The sequence below is a fragment of the Rattus norvegicus genome, chromosome 12 (genome assembly GCF_036323735.1).
Source record: "Rattus norvegicus strain BN/NHsdMcwi chromosome 12, GRCr8, whole genome shotgun sequence".
In the NCBI taxonomy this organism is placed as follows: Eukaryota; Metazoa; Chordata; class Mammalia; order Rodentia; family Muridae; genus Rattus; species Rattus norvegicus.
Window position 1 is genome coordinate 52,007,721 of NC_086030.1, and position 12,699 is coordinate 52,020,419.

The 12,699-nt window shown below is 46.3% G+C and overlaps 1 protein-coding gene and 1 pseudogene across 13 annotated transcripts in view; both read right to left on the reverse strand.

Moving 5' to 3' along the window:
* Positions 1-12,699, reverse strand: part of Pole (DNA polymerase epsilon, catalytic subunit) — a 48,607-nt gene that overhangs the window by 2,566 nt on the left and 33,342 nt on the right. Inside the window, exons 33-45 of one of the 13 annotated variants that reach the window (XR_005491633.2) lie at positions 9,973-10,113; positions 9,575-9,728; positions 9,392-9,498; positions 8,956-9,132; positions 8,647-8,870; positions 8,256-8,476; positions 7,837-8,041; positions 5,794-5,967; positions 4,129-4,254; positions 2,977-3,118; positions 2,116-2,293; positions 515-646; positions 190-315 (exon numbers count right to left, since the gene is read on the reverse strand). Coding sequence is in view for 5 of the 13 variants with exons in the window: in NM_001107152.2 (NP_001100622.2) it covers positions 190-383; positions 515-646; positions 2,116-2,293; positions 2,977-3,118; positions 4,129-4,254; positions 5,794-5,967; positions 7,837-8,041; positions 8,256-8,476; positions 8,647-8,870; positions 8,956-9,132; positions 9,392-9,498; positions 9,575-9,728; positions 9,973-10,113 (2,175 nt within the window). In the remaining 8 variants the exon portion in view is untranslated. Of the gene's footprint in view, positions 1-189; positions 384-514; positions 647-2,115; positions 2,294-2,976; positions 3,119-4,128; positions 4,255-5,793; positions 5,968-6,005; positions 6,755-7,628; positions 7,719-7,836; positions 8,120-8,255; positions 8,477-8,646; positions 8,871-8,955; positions 9,133-9,391; positions 9,499-9,574; positions 9,729-9,972; positions 10,114-12,699 lie in introns of those variants that run through there. The other 12 variants (NM_001107152.2, XR_005491635.2, XR_005491634.2 and 9 more) reach the window with 12 other exon arrangements.
* On the reverse strand, positions 5,501-5,619 carry LOC120096104 (small nucleolar RNA SNORA70; annotated as a pseudogene).

A 12,699-nucleotide genomic window follows, 5' to 3' on the forward strand; every position in this document is an offset into this window, starting at 1 on the left:
GAGCCTCTGTGCCTGGTTCCAGGTCCCCCAGAGTGCCCACATCTCTTACTGTTTATTGCCAGGCTTAGGATCTATCAGAGCAGGGCTTCTTCTGTAATACCTGAGCTCAAGTCCCTCAGTGATGGTCGCATTTGATAGGGACCCAGCAGATGCTTATGGAATGGCTGAAGGACTTATACTGGCCCTCACCTTGCACACGTATTTGATGAACTCCAGAGCAGGGTTATTGAGCAGCAAATGTGAACCAGGGAGGACAGGGAACATCTCTGAGGGCTCAGCGGTGTTCCGAGAGCCTGTGACTTTCTTCTGAATTTTCTGAGTAATGGTGAAGAAGGTCTGAGTGAGCTCATTTGCCACATAATCTTGAGAGAAAGTGATCATTCCTGGGAAAGAGAGAGTGCTAAGGGACAGACTCTGCTGGCACTGGACATCTCCTACCAATTTGCCTATACCATCTGAAGCATACTATCAGGTCACGGCACGCAGCAGTATCCTGTGACCAGGGACTGCTCACCAGGAAGGGCCCCGGCTGCCCCTTCAGCCTCCTGGGAGAACTGGCTGGCCCCCTTCCTCTTCACAGGGGTACTGCCTGGGGCACTGTGTCTCAACTCATCCTTCATGCTTTGGTACACAGCCACGATGTATGCTGCAGAGAGAAGCAGATATAGGTCACGGAACATTGGAAAAGACTCCAGAATTTGAAGGAGCCCGGTGGCTGCTTAGATGGTCAGACATGCTCATCTGAAATGTCAATGCTAGATCTGCTGCCCTTTGATGATTCCAAAGTCAAATAGAGAACTAAATATCAGAAGGGAACTTGCAGCAGGGTGGTGGTGATGGCACACGTCTTTAATTCCAGTGCTTGGGAGGCAGAGGCAGGCTGAGTTTGAGGCCAGCCTGGTCTACATAGCAAATTCCAAGACAGGACAACCAGGGTTATACAGAGAAACCTTGTCTCAAAAAACAAAACAAACAAAACAAAACAAAGCACAAAACACCCAACAACCAATACCTACCTACCAATCAACCAAGAAAATCCTATGAAAATGGAATCTGCTGATGCCTAAATTCACCCTCAGAATAGTGAATAAATAGGACAGTTTATAAAAACAGATCCTTAACAGCAAATGCCGACCGTACTGTAAAACCTGAGCCCACATGCCTGGAATATTTCTCTTTTCTTCCTTCCTTCCTTCTTTTTTTTCTTTTCTTTTCTTTTTTTTTTTTTCCCGGAGCTGGGGACCGAACCCAGGGCCTTGCGCTTGCTATGTAAGCGCTCTACCACTGAGCTAAATCCCCCCCCCCCTTTTTTTAAAGGTTTTTTTCTACAGGGTTTCTCTGTATAATCCTGGCTATCCTGGAACTTGTTCTGTAGACTACGTTAGCTTTGAATTCAGAGATCCACCTGCACTTGCCTCCCAAATACTGGGATTAAAGGTGTGCACACAACTGCTCAGCTAACTTGGAATATTTCTTGAGACAACTTGGAAAGGTAAAGACTTAAAAGATGTAGACAAGACGGAAGCAATCGCAAATGAAACCACCTGTTGGTACAGACGTGAGATGTGTGGGAAGTCCTGTCTATCTGCTCACAGTGTAATGACCATGCTCATCACTTGTTTTTCTTTTTTCTTTTTTTTTTTTCTTCTTTTTTTCGGAGCTGGGGACCGAACCCAGGGCCTTGTGCTTCCTAGGCAAGCACTCTACCACTGAGCTAAATCCCCAACTCCCTGTTTTTCTGTTTTAATGAATGGCACTGGATTATAAAAGTCTAAGTTTATGCTTATTTGCATATTGACCACAATAACCAGGTCTACAAATACTTTCAAGGTATGAGTTTCCTAGTTAGTGGGCCCCTGAGGCCAGTCTCGTTACTGTATGAGCATGCACATGTTCCCAGGGATGTTAGAAAAAGAACTGGGAAAACTCCCTCAGGGGAGCTGCTCAGGAGGCCCAGAGAGAAGACAGAAAGCCCTTCCATTAGTTGTTCTCTGGTCTTTTTGCTGGGAAAAGTTAAGACAGCAGCAGCTCCACTGAGCTTGGCACTGTCCTCTCCACATCAAGGAGCCAGACCACTTTCAATAACTCAGCTGGTTCAGCCTCAGCGTGGCTCACCTGAAACGATCATAAGGAAGTAGCTCTGGCAAGAGGCTGCCTGTGGCAAGAACTGTAGAATGTTCCAGTTGTTCTCCAGTAAGTCCTCAACCTCAGATTGCCCCATGTCCTCCTCTTCCTCCTCATCCTTTTCATTGTCCTCCTCATCCTCAGTTTCCTCCCTTGTCTGGGAGTCTTGCTACAACACAAAGACAACCCCTATTTCTACCATGGCAGTAACATGTAAACAAGAAGACATGTGCTTCTATTTAGGGATAACAAACAAGAAATTCCCAGTGACCAGCTTCTGGTCCTTTAACGGTTTCTTCTTTAGCTGGGAGCAGTGCCTTTAACCTATGCCTTGATACTCAGGATGCTAAGGTAGAGAATCCTGCCTTTTCACAACTCCCCTGAACTGACATTGCCTGCTTTTCTTTCCCTTGTGATGTGGTAGTCTCAAAGGGAGCAAGTAAATGCCAGAATTTCTATTTTAACATTGAATTCCATTCTGTGCAAAAACTGGGCACTGCCAGCTCTCTGTGATCACCTGAAACTACTGCCCAAACACCCAATGTGCCTGAGCTGCCCAGTTCCCAGGGTGTCTTGCTCTCTTGACATGTCTGGCTTTGCCAGTGTTTCACAACTCTCTCTCCTCCCTCTTTTCCATGAGTTTTGATAGGTTTTGCCTCACGGAAAGCTCTTTGCTCTTACTGGGGCTAACACCATACTCCTAACTTTTCCTGTAAGCCCCGGGAAACAGGATTCAGAGAGGTAAGCAGCACCTGCCACAGGGGGTAAATGTGGTCACATTATATATATATATATATATATATATATATATATATATATATATATATATATATATATATGGACAATACCTACCTCCCTTACTTGTCCACAGTGAATACTGGATGGGACTTTTCCTTTGATTCCACCATAGTTGGATGGATCCATCCAGAGAAGGAATTCCCAGCATCGAGAGAAAGAGATGGTCAGGGAATGAAAGATCTCTTTAGAATGGATGCTGCAAGAAGACAGACAGAAACTGTGAAAGCGACGTAGCAGCTTTCCTTGTTCCTCCCTTCCCTTCCTCCCCTTTGTAGCTACACTCATCCTTCTACTCACAAATGGACTTTAAGTGGATTCACACAGTCCCCAAACTTCCTAGCATACTGAAGGAGCTTCCCGTAATGAAGGTGACCAAGAGGAAAGCCAGGACAAGACCGGATCCACTGCGTCTACCTTAGGTACATGTCACTGGCAGCAGCTTCCTGTTTTCAAGCCCTGTCAGCTTTCTTCATTGGTGCCATTCCTAGCTAAGTTGGCCTTTATCCCTAATCCCACCCTTGGTACCAGTGAGGAGGGAAGGAGACTCTAAACAGATCCTCCTCTTCCTCGTTTTTTAAAAGATGTGTTTATTTATTTACCTTAACGTATATGAGTGTGTGCTGTTAAGAACATTTATTGCTCTATCAGAACTGGAGTTCAGATTGGGCGGCTTAACTGTCTCCAAGAGATCTGACTGACACCCTCTTTTGCTCAAGGCACCCACATACATTTTCTTTCTCAAGAAACAAACAAAACCAAACCACCCCAAACCTAAAAGAGCCTGCAGTCAAACCCTCAAGACTTCTTCTTATTTACATTGGAGTCTTTGGGCCCAGACAGACTTGAGAATAGGATTCATCCAGGCAGTAGTCACTGCCTGAAGCCAAGGCTACAGCACAGCGTCCTGCAATTGAGAACTGATGACCTGGAATCACAACACTCCCGTGTGCAGCTCACATCTGGGAAACGTTTATGTAACAGCACTTTATAGAACCTTCTTATAAACAGAAGGCGGCATTGCTTTAACATTTCAGACGTGAACAGCATGCTCTGTATCTGAGTTGTCGACCATAGGTAGACCTCAAGGTAGTAGTCACTCTTTCAGCTGCTGTGTTTAAACCTTGGTGTGATTTCTTCATCAGCAATAGAGATACCCTCAGGCCTCTCTCTATGGCAGCTATATCACCAGGATGTCCTTCCACTAACCTGTTGGTGATATATTCCACATAGGCAAGGGCATCCTCTATCCGGCGCTTCTTTGTACAGAGGATGATGCGATTGAAGTTGGCATAGATGACCGATGACCCCAGGCGCTTGAACTCAGCAATGAGCCTATGGGGTATGTTTGTATTAATGGAAGAGGTGCCTCGGTGTAAAACGAAGCCAAAACATATAAAAAGAAACCATGAAGAAGACCATGGTGATACTGAAACAAGAAGTATCCTGAGGCTAGAGAGATGGGTTTGCGGTTAACACTGACTGCTCTTCCAGAGGTCCTTAGTTCAAGTCCCAGTAACCACATGGTGGCTCACAACCATCTGTAATGAGATCTGATGCCCTCTGATGGTGTCTGAAGACAGCTACAGTGCACTCATGCATAAAATAAGTAATCCAAAAAGAAAATTTCTTTTAAGATGAGGTTTGGGGGCTGGAGAGATGCCTAAAGTGTTAGGAGCACTGGTTAGACTCCCCAAAGACCCAGGTTTGATTCTTATTACCCATATGGATGCTCACAGTTATCTATAATTTCAGTTCCAGGGGATCCACTACACTTTTCTGGCTTCTCTGGGTACCAGGCACACACATGGTATGGATATACACAAAGACAAAACACTCATAAACATTAAAAAAAAAAAATGGAGACAGATGAGCTCTGGCTGCACTACTAGGCCTGACCCTGAACTTTAGGTCTCAACCTCCTGAGTAGCTGTGACCACAGGTGTGTGCACCACAGCAGAGCAAGGTCCCTCCTTTGCTTAGATGGGAGTGCAGCACGGCAGAAAAATAGCAGGAACAAAAGTAATAGATAATAAAAAGGTGAAGAGAAGACGGTTAGCTCTTACTATATATGTATCTATAATATATAAATGGCTCCTTTCCATACAGAACTCATTTAGGTTTTAGTTTTTTATTTTGAGGTGATTTCCATTGTCCAGGCTGACTGAGAAATTCCTACATAAACCAGGCTAGCCCTGGACTTGCCATTTTTTCTCAGCTTCCTGAATGTGCCACTTATCCAGGGAACATGACTGGGGCATATTTGACTCTACAGCCATCAGGAGCGAGCTACTTCTCAGCAACCATGTCTTCAAATCCAGCTGCAGTAAAGTAATTAATGATAAAGGCCCACTTCTTTGCGGTGAGGATCTTCTGGTGGTCATGGAACTTGAACTTAGTTCCACAAAGAACCTCAATCACATATTGCTTACTCTGCAGCTTAGTGAGGGTGGACATGAGGACCTGGCCAATGAGAACCCTGACCACTGAGCCCTGGGGCTTCCCAAAGGTACCATGAATACCTGTGTGGAGCCTAGACTGGGGACAGCGCTGAGATCAGAAACTTGAATAACTGCCAGAGAATAGTCTCCAAGGTCCCTTAGGACAACCATACAGGCAACCAGCTGTATACACTAAGGAGGTTGCTGTTTACGACCACTGCACAAGGGCCCCATGGGAACTCCTCTCAGGTTTTTGTTTGGTTTGGGCTTTTTGAGACAGGGTTTCTCTGTGTAGCCTTGGCTCTCTTTGAACTTGCTCTGTAGATCAGGCTGGCCTTGACTCTGTCACAATACAGTTAAGACTGCCCTGGGCTTCTTTATACAGCACAAAGGCTCGTGTCCCTCCACCCACAGCGCAGGGTGACACACTCACTGCAGGAAGAGCTTCTTCATCATATTGTGCAGTGTCCGGTGAAGGGCTGGGTCGTGGAGCAGAGAGCACGGCGACTGGAGCCAGCGGTAGAAGTGCATCACCTGGTTGTCAGCATAGATGTTGTGGTACTGTGTGATTTCCTTTACCCAGCCAACCACCATGCTCTTCAGGATCCTGAAAGGTGGCAAAGGAGGATGAACTCTACCATATGCAGCTGCTGGCATCACTGACCCTTCTCATAATCCCCAACTGCTTGTCTGAGATTCATTCCTTGGTCCCATGACTTGTGAGCTTTGCCTCCTCACCACTTCCCTCCATGTAACTCCCGGACTTGCTTATCACACCCGGACAAGGAGACGCACATTAGGCTTTTGTCCTTCTTAAGATCTATTTCTAATTTTTCAAAGCCTTTGTGTAGCTGTGATGGTCTGTCCGGTGGGTCTGAGTGCCCAGTGTTTACTACACTGGAGCTAGATTTACAGTGGCTGTCAACTACTCAACATGCATTCTGGGAGCTAAACTCATGTCCTCTGCATAGCAGTATTCTTTATTATTTTTCTGAGACGACAGGGTCTCACTGTCAGAAGAGCAGGAATGAAGAGACACAGAGTTGATTATGTATCTTCCATGTGAAGAAACAGGGACGGGCCCAAGCTGCATTTTCTAGACACCAATGAGACTCAGGGGAGGTTCCTGGAATCAATCCAATGCTTAGGTAGAACAGACTGGACTTGGGTCATGAAGGGGCCAGAGTATCAGAGACGGATGCTGAGGTCACTCTTCTGGCTTTCTGTACAAACGCCCACTTCCCTCATCTGGGTTGCTCCATCTGTGTCTGGTCCTCACCTGCTCCTCAAGGTTCAAACACTTTCTCTGCTACAACTCTGCTCAGATCCCAGGCCTCCTAACCTAGTTCTTACTTCATCAAATTCTTTTCTTCCTTCATTTGGAGGCAACAGGGCTGAAACACATGTTTTAGAATCACAGACATGAAATATCTACCTCATACTTAGCCACAGTAACACATCATGACTACAGCCCCTTAAACCGTGGATTCACTGTTCCTAGCCTGGGTGAAGACTGTACCACCCTGCAGGGCTATGGGAATAGGCAGAGTAAAGCGCTCTGTGTTTCTGGCACAAAGGAAGCACCCTATAGTATACACTGTTCCATCTCTAGAAGCCAGGGCTGACATATCTCTGACAGATGATACTGGCTACAATGACTCACTAGGCTAGGTATCCTGGGAATTTCCTGCAGATATACCTTTGATTACACTGAAAGCAATTATGTATCAAAAAGTTCTTTGTGAGAAAAGCCTCTGGCCCCAGAAAGGTCAGATGAGAGCACTTGTACTACCTACTATCAAGTAGGCAGGGACAGGAGGGTCCTTGATTGTATTATGGCAGACTCAAGGGAGGGCATGTCAGGACTGCTGACTCTAAGGTTGCACAGTAGTTAAGATGGCACAGTAGTTAAGAGCACACACTACTCCTACAAGACTGGAGTTCCACTCCCCAAACCCCCCAAACCAGGTGTTTTACAACCTCCTGTAACTACTTCAGGGTATCTTGGCTTTTCTGGCCTCTTTGGACATTCATATTCACATGCACTGTATAGACACACACACACACACACACACACACACACACACACACACACACACACACACACACGAACCATTCCCTTTTCTGAGAAGGAAAGGGTAGATGGGATGAAGGGGAGGTGAGAGGGAGGAATTGAGAGGAGAGGAGGGAGGAGAAGCTTGGATCAGGATATAAAGTAAATGACTTAATAAAAATCTTAAAAAAGAAAGTGGAATGTGTGGCACATACCATCAATCCCAGCACCTGGCAGGCAGTGGTATGTGCCTTCTATGAATGAGGCCAGTCCAGTCTACACAGTGAGTTTTAGGCAATCCAAAGCTACAGAGAGAGCCCGACAATATGTATCTTTTGGTGACTCTGGCTTTAGCATTCTTAAGTGGAGGTTACCTTTCCCCTGCTGCCTTGGCTAGGAAGTAGCATATTATAGGGTAGATACCTGAACGTACTGGAGCAGAGGGCTGTCTCATCGTAGCTGGCCAGGGCACTGGCAGCTTGATTGCCTGTAACCATGTCCTCTAGGGAGGCCTGCTGGATCACATCGAAGCTGATGCCCATGCTGCCAGCCCCCTCCATGTCATTGACATGGTGGGACTGGAGGATGGTGTTGACTGCCAGGTTTTGAATGTCCAGCTCCACGCACACTGCAGAGAAACACAGCTTGTCCACGAGCCCCAGCCGGCACTAGCATCATTTCCCAGGTCTGAGCCAGTCATTGCTGCCTAGTAAAGGTCAGATATGGCACGTGACCTCCAACTAACATCTAACTTGATGGTACCCATTTCCTAAGACTTACCTGCCTTTGGGCTTCTTTCACATGGTTGAGCAGAAACCCCATCTTTTCCTTCTCTCACTCACCAGTAGAGTAACAGCCGGAATTATTGATCTCCACAGTGGCTCGGTCATCAAACTCCATGACAAGGCGGTTGTCATCAGCTTCCTTCCCACCCAGGTCAGGCCGAGAGGTAGGGGACAACCAAAGTAGGTGGTTATGGCGCTGGAGATGGCGTGCAAAAAAGAGGTCAGAGCCAAAGGTGGAGATGTCTTCTGGCAGGTTTCCAACGGGGATGTGGAAGTACCTATTTAGGGGTACAGGTTTAGTCCCAAGTATACTAGCATCATTTAGGGACCATTCACAGGGCCACACACTGTAGGCTCCCAGCTTATTTACCTCTCTTCTTGGGTGTGTGGTACTGGGAACTGCACTTTCTAGCTAACTTCTACTATTGAGTTACATCCAGCTCCTCACCTGCTCATCTCAAAGGCCTGTGAAAGGCAAATGTCTAAATTGAGGTAGTGCCGGATCATTCGGCGAGCTCCGTGGCGCTGCCAGTCCAGGACTGCATAGCTGATCTTGTCAGCCACTCGGACAGGCACTAGTGGGAACTCCTCTAAGACTGGAATCTCACTGGTCAGCCTACACAGTTCCCAGCTAGACTGGATAGCGATGAGCGTGGGCCCCCGGCGCTCTTCCTGGGTTGAAAAGGCAGAAAGACAGGGCTCAGTGGACAAAGCCTCGGGAGGGGAGACACTTACCACTGGACCCCAATTCTCTTACCTTGTAGGCAAGCAGGAAGCGTTGGATGGCTCTGCAGATGGTCTTCAGGTTGGTTTCAGCACGAACTTCAAAGGTGTGTTTTGGGGGAGGCAGGAGGTTGGGGCCCACCTTGTCCAGCAGCAGGCTGTGTTCTGCTGAGTATAGGGCACTGAGCCCTGGCATTTGGTTGCTGCGCACCTAAGCAGACACCAACTGTTAGGTCTGCTGTGTGTGTGTAGCTGGGCAATCACTGTGCCTTTCTATTTCTTTTTTTTTTTTTCTTTTCTTTTCTTTTTTTAGGAGCTGGGGACCGAACTCAGGGCCTTGCGCTTACTAGGCAAGCGCTCTACCACTGAGGTGCCTTTCTATTTCTAACTGAATGGCAAGAGGAGTGTCTTCCTTCCCCAAATTCTGCCTGACCCACATATTCTCACATGCCCTGGGCCCAATGACTCACAGTATCCAACACAAACACAGATGCTCTTCGCTGTGAGGGGATAAAGACCCCAAAGAGTGCCTTGTGGCCCTGTGTGTGATGGTACAGGTAGATGTGGCGGATACTCCCTGTAGAAGAAAGCAAACCGTTGCTTGAGATGTAGGGGAGGCAAGGCAGGTGATAAGGCTGTTGGTAAGGTCATACCTGGTTCCAAGTAGCTGAACTGGGCCAGAGAACGCATTTCAAGGTGCTCGAGGGCAAAGGTTTCAGCTTCCCAGCCTGAAAGTTGCCTTGCCAGCTGTTTGTTGACCACACACACACAGCCCAGCTGCACCAGGGCCCGGAATAACAATGGGACCTGGGAGAGTGGTGAGTATATTGGGTCAAATGGGACCCTAGCACCCACAGCTTTATCTTTGGACATGCCCCAGGATAGCCTGTCTTTACTCAGAAGAGACCACCTTAGGTAGACATGCTGCTGACAGCCATGACTATCTAACCCACCTACCCACCACTGCCCCCTGCCCAATTCCCTGTGGGATCCTCTCTGATTATCCAGCTTCATTATCAACCAGGTGGTCAGTGGCCAGGGAGAAAATCACCTGAGTCTCATACACGCCCTCAATGTCTGGTGCTGACAACTCAGTGTTGATCTCGTTGATGTGTTCTTGGTACATGTCCTCTGGTACTGAGTACTCATAGAGATTGTAGACGATGTTGGAACGAGGAAGAGCCCGATTCACCTGGTGACAATGTGGTGATGAGCTTACCATAGCCTACACAGTGGATCACTGACCAACTCCTAGGGCTTTCAGGACCCGAGATTTCAAAGATTACAACTAAAAGACCACGGTATAATAAAATAGCAACCTGGAACTGGATTATAAATTCTTTCCAACTGAGGCATCGTCAACTCTTGTCTAGAGGATGGGCTCTCAGTCAATGTTTCTCAGATCTCTGTTTTATCAATTGGAGGTTCTCGGCACCTAAAACCCACGAATAAACCATACTTTTTTGGCCAGAGAACTAGAAAAGCGATGATCAGACAGTCCTATGTGTGTACTGGTTGCATGTATGGGAGCATGGAGCGAATACACACTGACTCTTCATTAATCTCCACATAAAACACAATCTCACTTCAAGCTGCAATAACACAGACATGGTCAGAGGAACACAATTTGAAAGCTGAGCTGACAATGGAACCTTTACACAAAGAAGGCAAGGCTGAACTTGAGATCTAAATTAACAGGATTGGCTGTCTCAACATTCTCTAAAAGATTAAACAATTAAAGAAAGCATTTGCTTGTTTGTTTATTTATTTTGTGTGTGTGAAAACAAGGACCTGAAAGAATCAGTTCTCTGCTACAATGTGGGCTCAGTTCCCTTTACTCACTGAGTCATTTTACCAGTGCACGGATTTATAAAATGCCCAAAATATCAAATGCAGGCTGTCCTCAATGGAACACGTTTCTTGATGTAGAAATCAGGGGAAAATGAGTAATTCTCAAGAGAGCACCATCAAATGCTAGCCCTGTGCTGAGTCACACATCACAACTAATAACAGCTTTATGGCCACTACAGCTGTACCTACCATGAGCCAGCTAGACTGTTACAGCTAGACTGTTACAGCTAGACTGTTACAGCTAGACTGTTACAGCTAGACTGTTACAGCTAGACTGTTACAGGTTCATATACCTGGAACCCCAGCAGGGAGGCTGAGGAAAGTCAGCGGAGAATAATGTTGACCTATGTAATAAAATTGTTTCAATAAAATAACAAAACGTCCACAGGAGATGGCTCAGTTGGTAAAGTGCTTGCGGTATAAACACGAGGACCTGATTTTGGATGCCTATCACCATGTAGAAAGTCTGGCATAGAGACGCATGTCTACGTCACAGCGTTAGAGAGATGAATGGATGCATGAAATCCCTACATGGATTGTAGAAACAGTGAGCTCTAGGTTCAGGCGCAAAGTGATTGAGGTAGATGTCTGATGCCGACTCTGGGCTTCCACAAGTGGCATCCACACAGTCAGGTGCATACATATACACACATACACACCAAGAGCCAAAACCTACCACAGCATCTGAGCTCAGTAAAAGAATGAAGATGATAAAAAAAAAAATCCTACTGAATGCATGCCTGAAGCAGCAGCATGAAGCCTCAGAATGAACGAAAGTAGTCAGGAACCAGGGAGCTCACAGAGCACCAACCAGCAACAGTTTCCTGGTTTCCCTCTGGGAAATACCAATGGGTTACCCTACATGACAGTAGTCAGACTGAAATTTCAGAGTACAGTATGAGTCCATAAAGGGGCATTCTAAAAAGGTTATGCTATAGCGACAGAGGTCAGTGTCCAAGGATGGGGTGAAAAGAAATGATCTGTATCTTGAAAATCATGGGCAAAGGACCCACGACTCCACATATGTGGCAGAGGATGGCATTGTCCAGCATCAATGGGGGAAAAGCCCTTGGTCCTGCAAAGGCTCCTTTCCCCAGTGTAGGGAGGGTAATGCCAGGGCGTTGAGGTCAGAGTGGGTGGGTGGGAATGAGCGTATCCTCACAGAAGCAGGGGGAGAGGGAATAACATTTAAAGTGTAAATACATAAAGCACTCCAAGAAAAATAAATTTAAAAAAAGAAAAAAAAAAAAAGAAAATCATGGAACTGTGGCTGCCATCACCCATGCAATATTAAGGTCAAAAGAACATTTTACTGTATTTAAACAAACAAAATAAAGCCTGGAAAAATAAATACCAAATTGATGATGGCTGTGTCTTCGGTATCTAATTAGAAAATGGAAAAGATGAAAGAGGGAACTTCCCAGCTCATCCTACAGATTTCAGCTTCTCGATGTTGCTGACAAGGACTTTCTATGCACACACTGCAGGTGTAGTTCTTATCTTAATACATCACCACTAATACAAACAATGCCTGCACCAACACCGAACACCATGAGCTCAGGAAGGTAATTATAGGGTCAATGGAATGACACACTGACACGAAGCTGCAGGAGATCAAGTGCATCTACAGTTACAGAAACATGGATCTCACACAGCAGCAGGAAGGAGTGGGGGAGCATGCTCTGGGGAGTGGCAATGTCTACCTGGATGGTGGGAGAACGATTCAGGTAGCTATACTTTTCAAAACTGATGCAAGTCAACAGTGACCACACCTATGCTCCTTATCTGCACTAGGGAAGGCAGGTTGCAACTGACTATAACAACAATATAGTCCCAAGTTCACAGTAACGTTTGTTTAAAATTGTTTGTTTTTGAAACAAGAGTGTTGCTACGTCAGCCAGACTGGCCCTGAACTTGAGATCCTCTT